At 47.9% G+C, this 16,839-nt stretch overlaps 1 protein-coding gene across 4 annotated transcripts in view; it reads right to left on the bottom strand.

The window, feature by feature from the left end:
- Cmtr1 (cap methyltransferase 1) overlaps positions 1-16,839 on the bottom strand; it is a 95,817-nt gene that overhangs the window by 7,213 nt on the left and 71,765 nt on the right. For 3 of the 4 annotated variants that reach the window (XM_041634349.1, XM_041634346.1, XM_041634350.1), the window contains 15 exons: positions 16,422-16,540; positions 14,194-14,290; positions 13,528-13,660; positions 11,933-12,112; positions 8,490-8,546; positions 8,061-8,118; positions 7,383-7,451; positions 6,250-6,381; positions 5,484-5,606; positions 4,980-5,071; positions 4,370-4,438; positions 3,327-3,374; positions 2,505-2,617; positions 2,086-2,194; positions 396-1,574 (listed from right to left, as the gene is read on the bottom strand). In XM_041634349.1, coding sequence (XP_041490283.1) covers positions 1,433-1,574; positions 2,086-2,194; positions 2,505-2,617; positions 3,327-3,374; positions 4,370-4,438; positions 4,980-5,071; positions 5,484-5,606; positions 6,250-6,381; positions 7,383-7,451; positions 8,061-8,118; positions 8,490-8,546; positions 11,933-12,112; positions 13,528-13,660; positions 14,194-14,290; positions 16,422-16,540 — 1,541 coding nt within the window. In that variant the 3' untranslated portion in view covers positions 396-1,432. Of the gene's footprint in view, positions 1-395; positions 1,575-2,085; positions 2,195-2,504; positions 2,618-3,326; positions 3,375-4,369; positions 4,439-4,979; positions 5,072-5,483; positions 5,607-6,249; positions 6,382-7,382; positions 7,452-8,060; positions 8,119-8,489; positions 8,547-11,932; positions 12,113-13,527; positions 13,661-14,193; positions 14,291-16,421; positions 16,541-16,839 lie in introns of those variants that run through there. The other variant, XM_041634347.1, reaches the window with a different exon arrangement.

The following is a 16,839-nucleotide window of genomic DNA, read 5'->3' as shown; positions in this document are numbered from 1 at the left end:
CCTGATGGTCAGGTGAAGGAGGCTCAGGACAGAACACTGGCCTCTTGTGGAGGGAGGGTCAGCCAAACACCCTTCCTTTCTCTCTCCTGTCCCTTGTCTAAGTGATACTAATTGGTCTGACGCCTCTGTTATTTTAGTCACACAGACTGATCCTGGATTATCACAGTGCCACCATGGAGTGAGCTGTGTGATTTATGTAAGAGAGAAAAGGTACTTCCCCACCCTCCTGGGGCTGTGGATTCGTTCATTCCCCAATCCCAGCTTCAAACAGAACTATACCTGGATGGCTCTGCTCTAAGCTGTCTACCAGGCAACAGCCCAGGAAGCTTGGGTTCCACAACCCTCCTCCCTTCCTTTTAATGTCAAACCCCAACCACATAGCCCAGAGCCACACAAGCAGTAAAAATAAGTTTAATGATCCAAGATTCTGCCAGACACTGATAGGCCCAGAACTGGGTGGAAGTATGGCATCCTAGCACTGTTGCTGCTGGCTTAGGGGTAGGGGCTGGTGGAAGGGAAGTGACTCCACAGTGGAGTCGATTCCAACCTCACAGGTGCCTCGGTGCCCTATCTCCATGGAAACCAGCCTTGTGCTAGCATGGGGCCCTAGGGACCTGAATGAACATCTCGAGAGGTACTTCCTATTAAAAACAACCACAGGTGCCCTCCCCAACCCAACCCTGCAGCTCTTCATCCTTAAAGAGACAGAAGAAATGGAGTGACCACATTGTGTGTGCTTCCTAGCAGAGAGGAGGGGGCACCAGAGCTGCCACCAGCTCAAAGCTCTATTAAGAGCTTCAGGTGGCCTGAACTGCCTGAGGGCTAGTGCTACGCCTACCCTGGAGGGGAGCAACAAGGGCAAGTCTTCGAAGCAGCCCAGTGTTTAAAACACCTACAGCAGTCACAGTCACACCCAAGGCTCTGGTGTGTCAGGAATGCTGGGCCCTCATACCTTCCCGGCCTGCCAGGATGAACTCCAGGATGGGAGTGGGGAAAAAAGACCACAAGAAATAAAACTCTGATTTATACAACAGCTGTTCCTGGCCAGCACACACTGGTGGGCCTCCTTGCTTGGCTGGCCTGGTAAAAAGTTGGGAAAAACAGGGCCTGACTGCCTTAGGGGTGGGGGTGTAAATGGAACTCAGAAAACAGAGTCTACAAATTCCAGAGGGAATGGCCTGCCGCTCTGGTAAGTCCTAAGCACAACCTGCCCCAAGCAGCTGTTCTCAGGCTGACTCCTAGTGGTGTCAGTTCTCAGGCAGCAGAGTTCCACAAGCATGTGTCCTCTAAAGACCCTGACTGAGCTATGGGAATGGAGATGAGCCCATCTCCCTCATGACCAGGGAGAACATTCCCAGTTCCTTTCCACAAGGCAGGAGCCAGACACAGGGCATTGCCTTGGGAATGACAGCACATTCATCAGGTAGCAATCCTAAGATCCTCCAGGATTGTGACTCTGGATAAAAGAAAGGACGTCCTCCTTGGACAGCTTGTCTGGATCCTGGGGCTTCTGGGAGTCACGCATATGGAAGCCATCTCCCCACTCCCAGAAGAGCCGGCTGTAGTAGCAGGTACTGGGAAGGGGAGGGGGTAGTCAGTGCTGTGCCTTGGTGGCACAGGACCAACAGACTAACCCACCCCTGGCAACTGTAACTTCAAGGGTGGATGCTTTTAAATGAGGCTCTGCACTGACTCAAGTTTAGAGTTCCCCCTCTGGCATCCAAAAGGTACCCACCTAGGAGACCCCCAGCACCTTTCATGCCTCCAAGAACTAACTTCTACTGCTATACCCTGCATCCAACTGGATTTTTTACTGGTGTTCTAGCTCACCTGCTTCACTAAGAAGACCAGTGTTAGCTGACTACAAAAAGTGTTGGTAGCTAATTTTAGGCCCCACAGGCCACAGCCAAAGCTTATGTCCTGAGGAGAAACACCTGGGACCTTGAGTCATAAGGGGCAAGGCTGGGAGCCTGTAACATGTTCCTCAAACCCTCTTCTAGGTCCCCCAGCCACCTAGCCAGCGAGCTCTCTGGGGCGGCTTCTGCATGGCAGTGATGGGTTTTCAGGTCAGTGAGGACTACTTACTGAAATGGAGCAATGGAATCTGCAGGGAGGTGAAAGGTAGACCTCTGGGTTTTCTTGTTGTAGAAGAACTTCCTCTTGAAGCTCTTACTGAATGCCATGGTCCATGGCTCTGAGGGAGAAGAGGGCAGGCACTCAGAACAGTACCCCTGGGGACAAGTCTGACCAATAAAGATGTTTTCCATTCTCTTGTTTGTCCCTTCCAGCCTCCATGGCCAAGCCCAAATGGCTCAGGAGTGTGACAAGTTATTCTCTAAGGCCTGTGGAGAGGCCATGCTTACCTGCTGAGAACACCAAGTGGGCATCTATAATTTCTTCTTTCCCAGTCCCCCTCCCAAGAGGTACCTCAGAAGTTGCCAACTGTCCACCTCAACAAGGAAGTCTGGGCCAGTCACCCTTGCTAAGGAAGGGGGGGAACCTACCATTCATGGTCCTGACAATGTAGAGGCCTGTGGGTACAAAGTGCCGGTCGTCCCGTCCCGTGTAGCTGAGCTTTGGCGTGCCACCGGAGCCCTTGATGAGCTTCATTTCTAACCTGGTTTCCCCAAATAGATGGACATTCAGGAAGCACACGCATGGTGAACAGAGTAGGGCATGCTAACGTTAGTCTCTAGGTAATTCACAATGACATCAGTTCCAGTATCCTATCCTGGTTTGGCAGAAGAAACCAAAGCACAGATCCTTATGCATATTGCTCCAAGCCACCCAGGCCAGAGTCACAGCAGTTCTGAGTTTAGGGCACAGCTCTGCACTCCCAAACGGGCAGCGGGTCCAGGGTGCTGCTCTTTGCGAGGCCTCATAGTGGCAACAACAAGGGGAATCACAAACCAGGGATGCTAGTGGGTCTTCAGATGACCACAGAGCTCGCTCACAGTGTGCCTTGCTCAGCAGATGACTGAAAGTATGTAAGATACATCTATATGCCCTCTGCTCACTCTCAGCACTGTGAGCTGGGGTTTAGTGTTTGAAAAAGCTTGCTTCTCTGCCCCTTGAAAGGCCAGTCCTAACCTATTCCAGCATCAATGAGCCTGTATTGCTGCCTGACATAAAGCACCCTGTACCCCCCCTGACAGGTGCTGAACTAGCTCACAGCTGGGACTCAACTGCAGCAAGGCAGGGAAAGTTGGGAGTGAGGCAGTGCCAGGACCCAGCTCTGTAAGTCACCCCTGCAAATAGAATCAATCTCCTCCACTCAGCTAGGCACCACCTCCACCAATCTAAACCACACTGGGTGAGTTACTCACCTGACAAAAATCTTCTCCATCTCTTCCAGCCTGTATACCTCCTTCACCCTGTTGAGTAGAGCAGGTGAGAACAGTTTCCTGGGATGTTTGTGAAGAGCAGGACAGAGGCCCTAGACCTGCCCTTATCCTCAGGTTCTCTGAGACCAGCAGCCCACAAATGAGGTTGCCGGGCCTGCAGCACTGCTACCCTACTGATTGCCTAGGCTTCCGAGCTGCCACATAGCCCCTTGGGCTTGTACCAGCAGCTGGGATTCAGCAGTGAGTCCTGAAGACAGGAGAGGGCAAAGGAAGGTATGTCAGGCAAACTTTTCTAACACTACCCTTCTCCTTGAGTAACCTTCACTGACAATACAGGACAGAAATCCCAAGGCCAGGCTTTTGCCTGGGTCTGTCTACATAGACTTTAGATCTTCCTATAGCTGAATTATTCTCAATAGTCTTGGTACTTCTGTTATTTTGAGGGTGTAGGCTCTAGTTTGAGGCCCAGCCCTCTACATGTAAGGAGGGACCCCAAGCCTGCCTTGGGAACTGCACCTGGATAAGGTGCCTGTTTTAACTAGCAGGCAGGACGTCATATTAGCACAAGCTGAACTCACACTGAAGCTGTCTTGCATCCTCAGTGCTGGAGTTATTTCTAAGTTTACTTAGATGAACCCTTGAGTGCTGTCTGTAATAGCCTCTGACCTGGAGAAGGTAGTCTACTTTCTATCTATCCCCTCCCTCCTCTTGCCCTGAGCCTGGTACTTTATCCTACCCACAGCTGACAAGCACTGGGTTTCACTCCCCTAACCATCTTTTCATAATCAAATCCCCATTCCCTTATTTCCTTACCCAGAGCCATGCAGTCAGTAAAGGATACTCAAGCATGAAAGGGCACATGTGCATCTCAATTAGGAAACCATAACCCAGCCTACCAGGCAAACTACTGACAGGGCAGTTTAGCCCCAGCCCCTTTTACAACCCTCCCATCCCACTGAGGATAGGAAAAATAAGCAACAAAGCCACCACCAGAGAGGGTCTGGGAGGAAGGGGGTCATGCTCACCTGATAGGATTCATGTCAGGCCGACTGGGCTTGGAGACCGCTTTCACAAATTTCTCAGCAAGCTGAATTCTACAATTCAAACAGAATCCTTAGAAGAAAGCCAGGGAACCTCAGCAGCACCTGTGCCCCAAGGCATTTTCACAGCATCAGTGGGAGCCTGGACCTATACAAAACTTCCAAGTGGCAGCATTCATGTCCCGTGGATTCTGACCTCTGTGAGCTGCTTTTCCTAAAGTGTGTCTTTTGCTGTGTTCAGTCATCTCCACTAGGACATCAAGAACCATTATTGTACATGTCTGCTCTTTCACCCTAGCTCAAATGCACCAAGTTGAGACTGCCCATGTTCTGGCCACGATTTTTAAAAGAAACCCTCCCTCTTCAAACAAAGCCACCTTTATTCAGTCTTCACACAAAAAATGACCAATGTGAGCAACTGAAGCATGATAAAATGTGCTGGAATTGGGCAACCAAAGCCCACACCTCAGCAAAGTGTAATGTAGACCCACCTTTCCTCCTGCCTTTGGTGGACATGGGAAGTGTGTCCCGTCCCGTCCCCCGTCCCCCCCCCCCCCCCCCCCCCCCCCCCCCCCCCCCCCGGGCCCAGGCGCACCGCTGGTTGAAGTGCTGCTCTCTGACGTCGCTGCCATTCAGCACGAGGACATCGAGGATGTGGATTGCACTGATCTTCCGTTGGGCCTTCCCCTACAAGGGACAAGCATGCTCTCCACTGTACAGGTACCAGCCTCTGGCCCACTGTGGCCATGCTTACTCTAGTCAGCTGGCTTTCCACTGTGTTGCCTGTTCACATGGAGTGCTCTAAATGTCATCCCTATGCTGAAATAATGCAGAGCTCACAGGAAATGCCAGGTCTCTTCCTTCCTAAGGGATTGCTAGTTATGAACTAAATTGGCTACTAACAACACCTGGCAGCATGTCAGAACTGTGGATAAAGGCTTTCTGTCTGTCCCTTCCCAGTCTCTCCCATAGTACATGGCAATTGTTTTAGAGGAAATTACTTCATCACACCATGAAACCACACTGAGGTGGAAGGCCAGGCTCCACAGTCCCCCAACTCCCCTGCCTTAGGGCCATCTATAAACAAAACCCTTCTGACCTCCCCTTTCAGCTCATGCACAATTTCCACACAGAGCAGTGTATCCCGGGGCAGCTCTGTCTTCAGGTCCAGCTTCACCCATCGGTCTGACTGGCGTCCATCCCACGTGTAGATCTGGGACTTCTGTAGGCAGGGAGAAGAGTAGGCACGAAGACTTAAGAAATGGGAGGTTCTAGTCTCAAAAGAGCATTAACTTGGCACTCAAGCAGACAAGGGCTGGCCAGTGACAGTAGAAAATGTCTAGGAGGGAAGGAGTTTGTGGCACTTCCTCCTCAACCTCCACAGGAGAGTAGAGATGGGCTCCATCTTGCTGGTAGGAAACTGTACAAAAGACCTTCATCTAGTGTTATGTACACGTGAAGGTCCTTGAGATGTATACGTGGAAGTTGGTATTACAGGAAGAGAAGGAAACAAAAGGAGAAAAATACAAAGTAAGGACGCAAAAGAGGTGACTGGAGAAGAGTCCTTTGCACGGGAGGAAGCAGGATGTAAAGCTAACAGGCCCTCCCTCTGTTAGCTACCAATGGCCTTGAGGAGGGAGAAGGGTGTCTTCCAGACAGGAAATGGCAGGGGGTAGGATTGGAGACAGTTGGCCACCCAGGATCAGCCTGATAAGCTACTGGCTCTGCATTTCAAGAAAAACGACAGAATACCTCTGTGATGCCAACAGAATGAACAACACAAGAGTGGCCAGAAGCTGTCCACATCTCCAGACAGAGGACACTGCCACCACCCCATGCCAAAGGGAGGCCAGAAGCTGACTTACCCCCAGGCCCAGGAGGAATTTCTGCTCGCTGCCAGACACCATACAACGAAAGTCCAGCACAGGACGGATCTTCTCTAGGGTTTTGGCAGTGAGCAGTGTGGGCTTGTAGCTGAAGATGTTGATGTCAGTGTCCTGTGGCACAGATCAGAGAAAACACTGTTATGCTGGGGCAGGCTGACAGAGGTGAGGGGACAGGAATCATCTGCTCTCAGGAGCAGGCTTCCCTGCACCCTCCTCTCCACCTAACCAATTATTAAATAGGATCTATTTCCATCTGCCTACAGTTTTCCTAGGAGAAACTAGAAAATGAAAAAACACTGAGTCCCTAGTACGGATGGATTTACCAGAGCTATGGGGAATATCAGCAGAATAGAGCAGCCATGCATTCAATGACACTGAAAGCAAGGATTCCCCAACAGTTGGCCTGAGAGCAGAGAAATGATCTCTCTATGCCATTCAGAAAAATGTAAACATCTTGAACCTCATTCTTTAGTCTGTGACCCTCACGAAACCAGCACAATGAGCACAACTAAAGTGATGCCCTGGGGAAAGCTGGAGTCGATGGCAGAATTCTTAAGACCAGCTCACTAAAAACAGGATGGAGAAGCTGGACCAGACGCACTGTGGCTCCTCTGCAGTTCCCCTGCATAAGATCATCCATCATTCCATCTCTTCCATGATCCTGAATTTTCAGAAACTTTTGGCCAGCATACCCTTTGGGTGGCAGAATGCTGGCCCAAGCCCATCTAAGACAAGACTCAGCTGGGTGGTGGCGCACGCCTTTAATCCCAGCACTTGGGAGGCAGAGGCAGGCGGATCTCTGTGAGTTTGAGGCCAACCTGGTCTAAAAGAACTAGTTCCAGGACAAGCTCCAAAGCTACAGAGAAACCCTATCTTGAAAATGAAAAAAAAGAAAAAAAAAAAAAAAAACAAAGACAAGACTGTACTGGCCAGAAGTGTTCTTGGGAAACCCTATATAATATAACAAGGTTCTAAGTGGAGACCTTAGTCCATTCCTTTAGTTCCCAGGTTGATACCCTCTCAATCTTTAATTGAAAGCCAGGGCTGCCTGAGTGACACCTTCTGCCCCTAGAAAAAGGCCCCTAATATGATGCCACAGAAGCCAGATTTACCTTGATTAGCTCAAAAAACTTGAATTTTGGGTCTGAAGAAGAAGGAGCAACTCGAGCCCGGTCTGGGATCTGAAAAGAGACAGATCAAAGGGCTTATAAAATTGTTTTATGTGTGTGGGTGTGTTGCCTGTATGTCTGTCTACCACATGTGTGCCTGCAGAGACCAAAAGATGGCATCAGATCTCCTGGAACTGGAGTTAAAGGCAGTTGTGAGCTACCATGTGGGTATTGCAAATCTAACTTGGGTCCTCTGGGAGAGCAGCGAGTGCTCTTATCTCTGAGCCATCTCTAGCCCTGGCTTTGGTTTCTAAGTACCCTGTTGACACGCTGTATGAGGAGATGGGTTCGGGCTGAGGAAGAGTAAATGGCATACAAGCAAAAAGGCCTGGCAAGGGAGCTGGAAGCACAAAGTTCATTCCCTATCTAGACCCTGTATCAACACAACCCAAAGTCCTTTTCTCTACACCTGTTAGATATAGATGGGGCCATCAGGGCAAAATACAGGCTGCCCCAAACCTCTGTGTTCTTTTGACCCAGCAGCAGGCCAAGCTGTCAGAGGGTCAAGAAGGTAACTTGTAACATGCCAAGGAGCTGGGCTCCCTTTCAGGTGGGGGGTTAAGGTGACAATCCTGTTCTCATCTACAGCTTCCTGGCCTGGGGTGACAATGGGCTGCTTACCTCCCACAGTCGGAGGCATTCTTTCCGGATCTCTGCCTGCCTAGGCTCACTCAGCGTGCTAGGGAAACAAAACCAGAACAAGATTAAGACTCTAAGGAGCCCTCTATGACCTTCTCAGCTGCTTAGAGGTACACTGCAGCAGTGAACATCTGTGTGCACATACGGGCTGGCTGTCCAAAGACAGCTCAGAATTTATGGACTGAAATCACTTCCCCTCCCACCACCTGGGTGCTGTCATCCCTATACACCCCTTCCTTCCACCACCAACCACTGTGATTTCTCGTCTGCTCTCAAAGACATCACTATGCTGATATCCCACAAGACAAAATGAACCCGAAGAGTAGCTTTAACACTGCTAAAGAGATAGGGTTGGTGGGAAAAACAAAGCAAGGGCCACTCTGAGGCTGGTGAGAGATGGGTGGCACTCACGTGTCTTGTACAAAGGCATGGATTTTGGCCAGAGCTTTGATCTGCAGGCTGCAGTGGCTAAGAGAAAACAGATACACAGGATCAGCATAGAAGTGTGGTCAGAGCAGCAGCCATCTGTATGTGAGGAAGGTACTGGTGAGTTACATGGGGCCCAAAGACAGCAGAGCAGAGCTGAGCCCTCATCACAAGCGCTCTGAAAGGTTTTCATCCCAGCCGTAAAGAATTCAAACACAGTGGTGAACTGACTCTAAGCAACAGCAGAGCTCATACCCAGTTCAACTGCAGACAGCACTGACAAACATGCTACCCTAACAACTGTCTGTCCCTTAGCCTTGTACACATAGTGTCTGGCACTTAATAAAAAAAACTAGCCGGGTGGTGGCGGCGCACGCCTTTAATCCCAGCACACAGAAGGCAGAGGCAGGTGAATCTCTGTGAGTTTGAGGCCAACCTGGTCTACAAGAGCTAGTTCCAGGATAGGCTTCAAAGCTACAGAGAAACCCTGTCTCGAAAAAACAAACAAAAAAAAACTACTGGGGCTGGAGAGATGACTCAAAGGTTAAGAGCACTCACTCACTGGCTTTACTTCCACAGGAAACAAACAAAAACTTTCAAAGGGGCTGGAGAGATGACTCAGCGGAGTTCAGATCCCCAGTACCTGAATAAACGCTGGGCAAGTGCTGGCAGCTCACCTGTAATCCCAGCAATGGGGAAGTAGAGACAGGATCCTTGGCGCAAACTGGCCGGCTAGACTAGGTGAGTTGGTGAGCTCTAGGTTCAAGTAAGAGACCCTACCTCAATATGTAAGGTAGAGCGCAACTGAGGAAGACACCTGACATCAGCCTCTGGCCTCTTGAAAACCACCAGAGGAAAAGGCACATGATAATAATGACAAAGCTAATAGAGGGAGCTGGAGGTGGCCCAGTGGTTAGAAGCACCCACATCAAATGGCTCACAACCACCTGGAACTTCAGCCTCAGGAGATCCAATGCCTCTGGCCTCTGCAGGCAACATCAATCACAAGAGGGCATCAGATCTCGTTAAGATGGTTGTGAGCCACCATGTGGTTGCTGGGAATTGAACTCAGAACCTTTGGAAGAGTCAGCCATCTCTCCATGCCAGAAATGCATTTTTAAATAGACAAAAACTGAAGGGATTGTCTCAGGTATACAAAATGACTGAAGAGGAATGACTGCAGACAGGAACCTGTAAGGCTCTCCAGGAAGGATGCAAAAGTGTGTCAGGAAACACAAGAACACTGATCCTAATACTCAGAGGATCACTGAGGCAGGAGGATAGCAAGTTCCAACCAGCCAAAGCTACACAGAACATGCAAACTAAGACTTTCTGGAAAGAAAACAAATCATTCACCAGAAAAAGAAAGAAAAGGCCTAAATGGATTTCATTTTCAGTATTTTAAAATTTGAGATGTCAAACATGAAAAGGAAGTAAAATTACCTCACTTCACAGATGACATGTCACTAGAACAACACAAGAAAGCCTAGAAGTAAATGCTCATTTACTACTACTTATTAGCATTGCTAATGAAATAGAAGATTTTGGAAAGTGTGCCCAGACCATTTCATAGAGAAAGGACAGTCTGGAAAATCTGGAAAAAATGAAGTGAGACTGTTAATGCCATATCCAAAAATAATTTAAAATAAAATGCCTCAACACAGAGGCTAAACTTGCAGATCTTACAAACGAACAGGGAGAAGCCCCACAACAGAGTGTAATAACAGAAGAAATGAGGAAGTCAGTGTGGAGGCCAAGGACTGCAGGTCCAGTTCCACCTTGCACATCCTAACTCAGGATGTGATGCTTGGTTCTCTTGAAATTAAGATATGCCATGTCATCCTGACAAGTGGTCAGGACATGTAAATGTGCTTTTGCTCCTTCTTTTGTAACTATGAGGCCACCTGGGGAAGGGTGGTCTTCAGCATACCTGATCTAGAGCACTTTAGCTACCTAGACAACAAAATGCTAATGATTTGATGTCTCAGAGTGATAAAAAAATTGACTATGTGAGCTTCCTTTGTATCATTTTTTTGTTACCTTCTCTCCTCCCCCCCCCCATTTATGTTGGGTATAAAAGCTGTGGAAAAAATAAGTGTGTGTGTGTGGAGGGGGATTTCAGTCACTGGAATGCCCTCCCAACACTTTCTGTGGTTTATGTTATCCTTTTATTTTTTATGTGTCTTCATATTCTTTACTTATATTTCTAAAATTTCCATGCCCCTACCCTGGTAAGAAGTATTTTTGCTGAGGCCAGTCCTCAACAACCACGTCATACTAATGTTAAAAACTTTTGTGTAAAGGACATTAATACAGTGAAAAAAACACAGGGCAGGAGACAGTATTTCATATCCAAGCCTAGTAAGGGATTTATGTCCAAAATACACAGATAGCTCTTTAATTCAATATTAAACTAATGTTTAAAAAATGTCTGAACACAGACAATTATCACATGTACTCACTCATAGGTGGTTTTTAAACATAAAGCAAAGAAAACCTGCCTACAAATCACAATCCCAGAGAATTTAGACAACAATGAGAACACTAAGAGAATTACATAGATCTAATCTACATGGAAAGTAGAAAAAGACAAGATCTCTTGAGTAAATTGGGAGCATGGGGACCTCCGGGGAGGGTTGGAGAGGGAGGGGAGAGGCAGGGAAGGGAGCAGAGAAAAAATTTAGAGCTCAATTTAAAAAAAAAATCTGAAAAGGAGAGGTAAGCAGAGCTCTAAGATGGCTCAGCAATCAAGAATGTGCAGTGCAGTGGCTGGGTGTAGTGGAGCACATCATAGCACTGGGGAGGCAGAGGCAGGTCAATCTCTGAGTTAGAGGCCAGCCTGGTCTACAGAGTAAATTCTAGGACAGAGAGGCCAGGGCTACACAGAGGAACCCTGTCTTTAGTGTGTGTGTGTGGGGGGGGGGGGGGAGTGGGGTTGGGGAGAGAAGCAAAGTGCTCTTACAGAGGACTGAGGTTCAATTCCCAGTACCCATGTGGAGTAGCTCACAACTGCTTCTAACTCCAGCTTGAGGGGAGGCAATTAAAAAGGAGGAAATAGCTTTCTGTCTCCCACCTAAAGACCCTGAACTGACAAAGTTTGGGCTCTTACCAGACATGCTCTTCACTTGTGTCCCATTCATCTCTGCCTCCAGTCAAGGGTCTTCACAAGACAGCAAGCACAAACTTTTCCAGACTATAGTGACTGAGACTATAGTGACCTGTCTACAGACCATAGGCTTTCTTCTCACCTTCAGAGCCAGGGACTCACCTGCCAGCCTTGGGACTGCATATGCTAATGTCCTGAGTAACAGTAACCAAAAAGTAGCCCAAAGTCTTAGAATGTCCTGGAATCAGCAGAGCAAACAAACATGACTTCTAGGCTTCCTTACTGCCCCAACAGTTCCAGCAGACACGGCCAGCAGGCTTACCTCTCATTAGACCGTATCATGTAGTCATTGAATTCATGGTCTCCTTTGATCACCATCAAGGGAACTACCAGGTTGACATCAGACTCAGTGTTTCGCAGCTGGTTGAGTTTAATATTCACAGAGAAGAGGTACTCCCGCACATCGTCTATGCCCACCTTCAGACCTTTGCACACCACATACCTGTAGGAGACATCCTGTCACTCCAAAGAGCTCAGAGCCTTCTCCCGCACATTCCTCCACACCAACCCAGTAGAGTCACAAAGCTAAACAGCTTTTGTTCAGCCTTAAGCCTGAGCTCAACGGGCAACACATACCATGCTTTTAAAAATGCACAAATGCACCTCAAGTCCTAATAGAAATTGGTGACATTCACCTTTAGTCCTACTTGGGAGGCATAGGCAGTCAGATCTTGAGTTCAAGGCCAGCCTGGTCTAAGTAGTAATTTCTGGGCTAGCCAAGTGCTATACTATAAAACTGTGTGTTGAAATAAAATATATAAAATACTTCTCTTATACATGAGACTGTTTCTATCTCTATGGGGGTGTTCCCAACTGCCCTGCACCAAAAGATGTAACTTGGGAAGGCTTTTAATTACAGATGTAAGGAATCAAACTCTCCACAGAAATCTGTACTGTTGGCCTTTAATCCCAGCACTCAGAAGACAGAGGCAGGAGGATCTCTGTGAGTTTGAGGTCAGCCTGGTCTATAAGAGCTAGTTCTAGGACAGGCTCCAAAGCTACAGAGAAACCCTGTCTCAAAAGAAAAAAAAATCTGTACTATAATGATGGAGGAAGGTCATTGGTTAAAAAAAATAAAGAAACTGCTTGGCTGGCCCTCATAGGTTAAAACATAGGTGGGAGGAGTAAACAGAACAGAATGCTGGGAGGAAGAGGAAGTGAGCTCAGACTCGACAGCTCTCCTCTCGGGAGCAGACGCCTCAGAGAGATGCCATGCTCCACTCTCCCAGGCACAGGCAATGAAGTTCCGACCCAGGATGGACGTAGGCTAGAACCTCCTTGGTAAGCCACCTCATGGACTACACAGATGATCAGAAATGGGCTAGTCCAGGTGCGAGAGTTAGCTGAGAAGAGGCTAGATAGAAACGGGCCAAGCAGTGATTAAAAGAGTACAGTGTCCGTGTAATTATTTCGGGGCATAAGCTAGCCAGGCGGCCGGGGTGCTGGGGATGCAGCCCTGCCGCTCTTATTACTACACTATAACAACTACCTGACAATTCTGAATGGCTTGTTTTCGCTTACCTTACATATGGGCACTTGGAAGCCTGTGGTGCCTCTGTATAGCTGCCCCCTTGCCTGTTCCTAGCTTATATCCCTTCTGAATATCTCTATTAGTGGTCACACTCTTCCTGGGCTAAGCTGAGAATTCCAGACACAAGTATTATAAACATAGCTGTAGAAGTGGCAGTCTGAGCAACCTTGAGATGATCACTCAAACCAAGGACCCTAGCTCTGATTGGAGAATCACATCTCCAAAGTCAAGGTTTCTAACAGTTTGAGAGTCAATGCTAGACAGAAGCACAGGGTTTACTGCTGACTTCTGACCAACTAGCTGGCTAACAGAGAGGAAGACCTTACCGCTCTGAGTTGGCAGGCCGGCTGGTGATGGGCTTGAAGAGACACACACGTTCAAAGCAGCAGTATAGCAGGTAGATGAGCCCCACACTGAAGGGTGTGAAGAGGTCAAAGGTTTTGCAGATGAAGTGCCCCCCTGGAGTGAGAAGAAAATGCCCAGGCAATCAGTGGCTACTCCAGGATGTGAGGGAGGTCACCTTAGCCAGTAAAGATGACTGGGACTGGTCCATTACAAATCCAAGGCAATTTATGAGATAATCAGCTGCAGGGAGCACTTTGGAGACTCTTGCCTTTTCTTCCCTGTATCCTTCACCCCGCCACCAGCCACCCGCCACCCAATACAAGGGTTTCTTTCCTTTTTGTTTTTTTTTTTTAAAGATTTACTTATTTATTATGTATACAACATTCTGCCTCGATGTACGCCCGGGCGCCAGATCTCATTATAGATGGTTGTAAGCCACCATGTGGTTGCTGGGAATCGAACTCAGGACCTCTGGAAGAGCAGCCAGTGCTCTTAACCTCTGAGCCATCTCTCCAGCCCCCAAGGGTTTCTTTCTCTTTACTTTTTCTTTGTCCATTTTTTAAAAATTTCTTAACCAACCCCCATACATGCTCTTGTCAAAAGGGCCCCAGTAAGTCCTTAGTGAGGGAGAACTGAGGAGGTGTCACCTGTCCGGACAACAGACAGCGCCATGAGGAACTGACACAGCAGCAGCTGCTTGCTGAGGATCTCCTGCAGGTTCTCCTGCCCCTCCACAGAGAAACCCTGGATGGATGGAGAGAGAAATGGGAAGGACTGAGAATCACATCCTAACCTCATCTCATCAGGAGCCACAATCTGACTGATCAGCATTTCAATTTCTTTATCTAAGTAATGTGGTCAATTACAGACAAAGGACCCTGGCCTAACTGCTGAACTTGAGCTACCTTCCCACTTTATCACTCCTAAACCACAGGACCAAGTCTGCTTTTCCAAAGGAATGGTCCAAAAAACCTTGAATTCACATGGGAACCCAGAGATAAATAAGGCAGAAGAGACGCAAAGTACTGACTTATCACTGGTCAACTGCGACATAGAAAACACATATTTAAGTCCTAAGAAGACAGGAAGTAAATGTCAGGAGAATAATCTGATGGGGCTGTGCCACTACACTGACCTCCGAAGGCCCCCGTCTGACAAAAAGAATTACAGAGTAAGGATTTACTTACAACACCCACTACTCTGTCCTTAGCTGTGGAGCCCGTTCCCTCTAGCTGGCACACTCACAGGCCAAGGTTTGCTCAAAGAATGCTGTGATTCCTAGAGCATCTCCTATCAGCAAGGAGGTGCCAGTCACAAACCATGCTTACACTCACATAAAAGAGGCAGGCAATGGGGCAGGGGGAGGGGGGAGAAGGACTGTGCTCTAATGGGTAGTTTCAGTTTTACAAAATGAAAAAGTTCTGGAAACCAGCTGCACAGCAGAGAGTGACGAGACAAACACTTCTAAACCGTATACTCAGGACAAACTGTGTTGCATGCTATAATTTTACACAGGAGAGCCAGCGAGAGCACTAGCTTCTAGTAAGCTGCCCCCATAGGCCAGATCTCACTGATGCAGGCCTATAAAAGTAAGTAATGTTTGCCATTGTCTCCCAGACTTAAAGATGATTCTCAAAATGCTTATTTCTTTTTGAATTCTTAATTAGCTCTGTAACAAAGTCAGGGATGGTGGCACATGCCTATAATTCCAGCACTTGGGAGGTAGAGGCTAGAGGATGAGAAGTCAAGGCCAGCTTCATCTTATAAGTCTGAGGCCAGCCTGAGCTATTTGAGATACTGACTAAAAAAAGAAAACTGAAAAATAACAGAAGCGAAAAAGATAAAGAGATGGGGGTAGGAATGTTCAATGTATAATATATATACTTGTATGAAAAAAATCTCTGTGTAACACATTACCATATACAACAAACATTTAAAATTAGTAAGCAATAGAAATAAATCAAAAGGCCAGGCCAGCCCTCCTGCTACCAAAGCAGAAAATCTGTGAGCTTTACAGCTCTGCTTGCTGTCCACTACATTAAAGGAAGAAAAGGCAGAACTGGCAGACTACACATCTGCTCAATAGCAGCAGCCCCTTCCTCTCAGCCAGCCTCAACCCTGTTCATCTGCTGTCTTACTGTGTACAGGGCTTCAGGGAGCCAGGGCATCCTCAGGCCCCTCTGACATTCTCCCTTCCTTCCACACACAGCTCACAAGGCTCTTCTGAACCCCAGCTATGTGATCCTGTAGTTGGTGGCTCCCATCAGGAGTCACCCGTGACATACTGGGTGAGAGCCTCTGCTGAACAGTGTGGTGGTCGGTTGGTTCTCTGGCTGCTTAGGTGGGCCCTTGAAAATTCACTTCAGCCAGTCAAGGGCCTCCAAGGAGTCTGTGCTGCTGTTGCTACTGTTTAAGTACCTATCTGTCAGTGTATGAGAGGCTAGTGGAGACCACCTGTAGACGACCTCAACAACTACCACGATGACAAGTAATGGCAGTGTGCCTCCCCATTCAGTTTTTGCCTAGTTGATTTCAACTGGAGTCCATGCCTCATCGGCTCCTTAGCAACTAAGGCCTTTTTGTCAGCAAAGTAAGCTCAAGCAAATGTGTCTATGATAGTATAGTCTTTACAAAAATTGTAGGGAAATGTATAAAGTAAGTAAAAATGTGCATCTCTACTATATGAACAGTGAGTTACCATTTATGGTGGCAGCTAAAGAACAAAACCAAAGTATTTCTCAAGGGGGGGGTGGGGCTCAGATGCAGCACACTTATTTAGTATGCCCAAGACCAGGACCCCTGAACAACAAACAAGAAACAACCCTCTAAATTCACAACACAGCCTTAAAGCATCTTTACAGGGACAGTCACCTACCCCATCTGCCATGAGAAAGTGGACACCCTTGCGATCTGTGTTGTCCAGGACAAAATTCCGAAATGCATTGATGTTTTCCGGACGGGTAATATCTCCATCCCCATCGACCCCGCCCTCACCTGATGGGACACAAGAACCCTGTCAGTTTGCCTGCTGTCTGGAGCTCCGGAGAACCCCACCCTCACCTAACAAGACACAGGAACCCTGGTGAGTCTGCCTACTGCTGGGAGCTGAGCCAGGAGCCCTCAGAGAGAGTGAGCACAGATACCAAGTAAGCTCCAAGACCCAGGACCCATCCCACCTATGGACACAGACTGGCAAGAATTGAAGCCCTGCTCTCAAAGCCAGGGTTCAAAGGGAACTGACCAGCCAAGAGACATCAATTGAAGCAGAGGATCTTCCTTTTTAAAGCATTTAT

The sequence above is a fragment of the Microtus oregoni genome, unplaced genomic scaffold, assembly GCF_018167655.1.
Source record: "Microtus oregoni isolate MIOR12 unplaced genomic scaffold, Mior012 000046F_ref0000063, whole genome shotgun sequence".
Taxonomy (NCBI): Eukaryota; Metazoa; Chordata; class Mammalia; order Rodentia; family Cricetidae; genus Microtus; species Microtus oregoni.
This window is presented reverse-complemented; position numbering and strand designations above follow the sequence as displayed.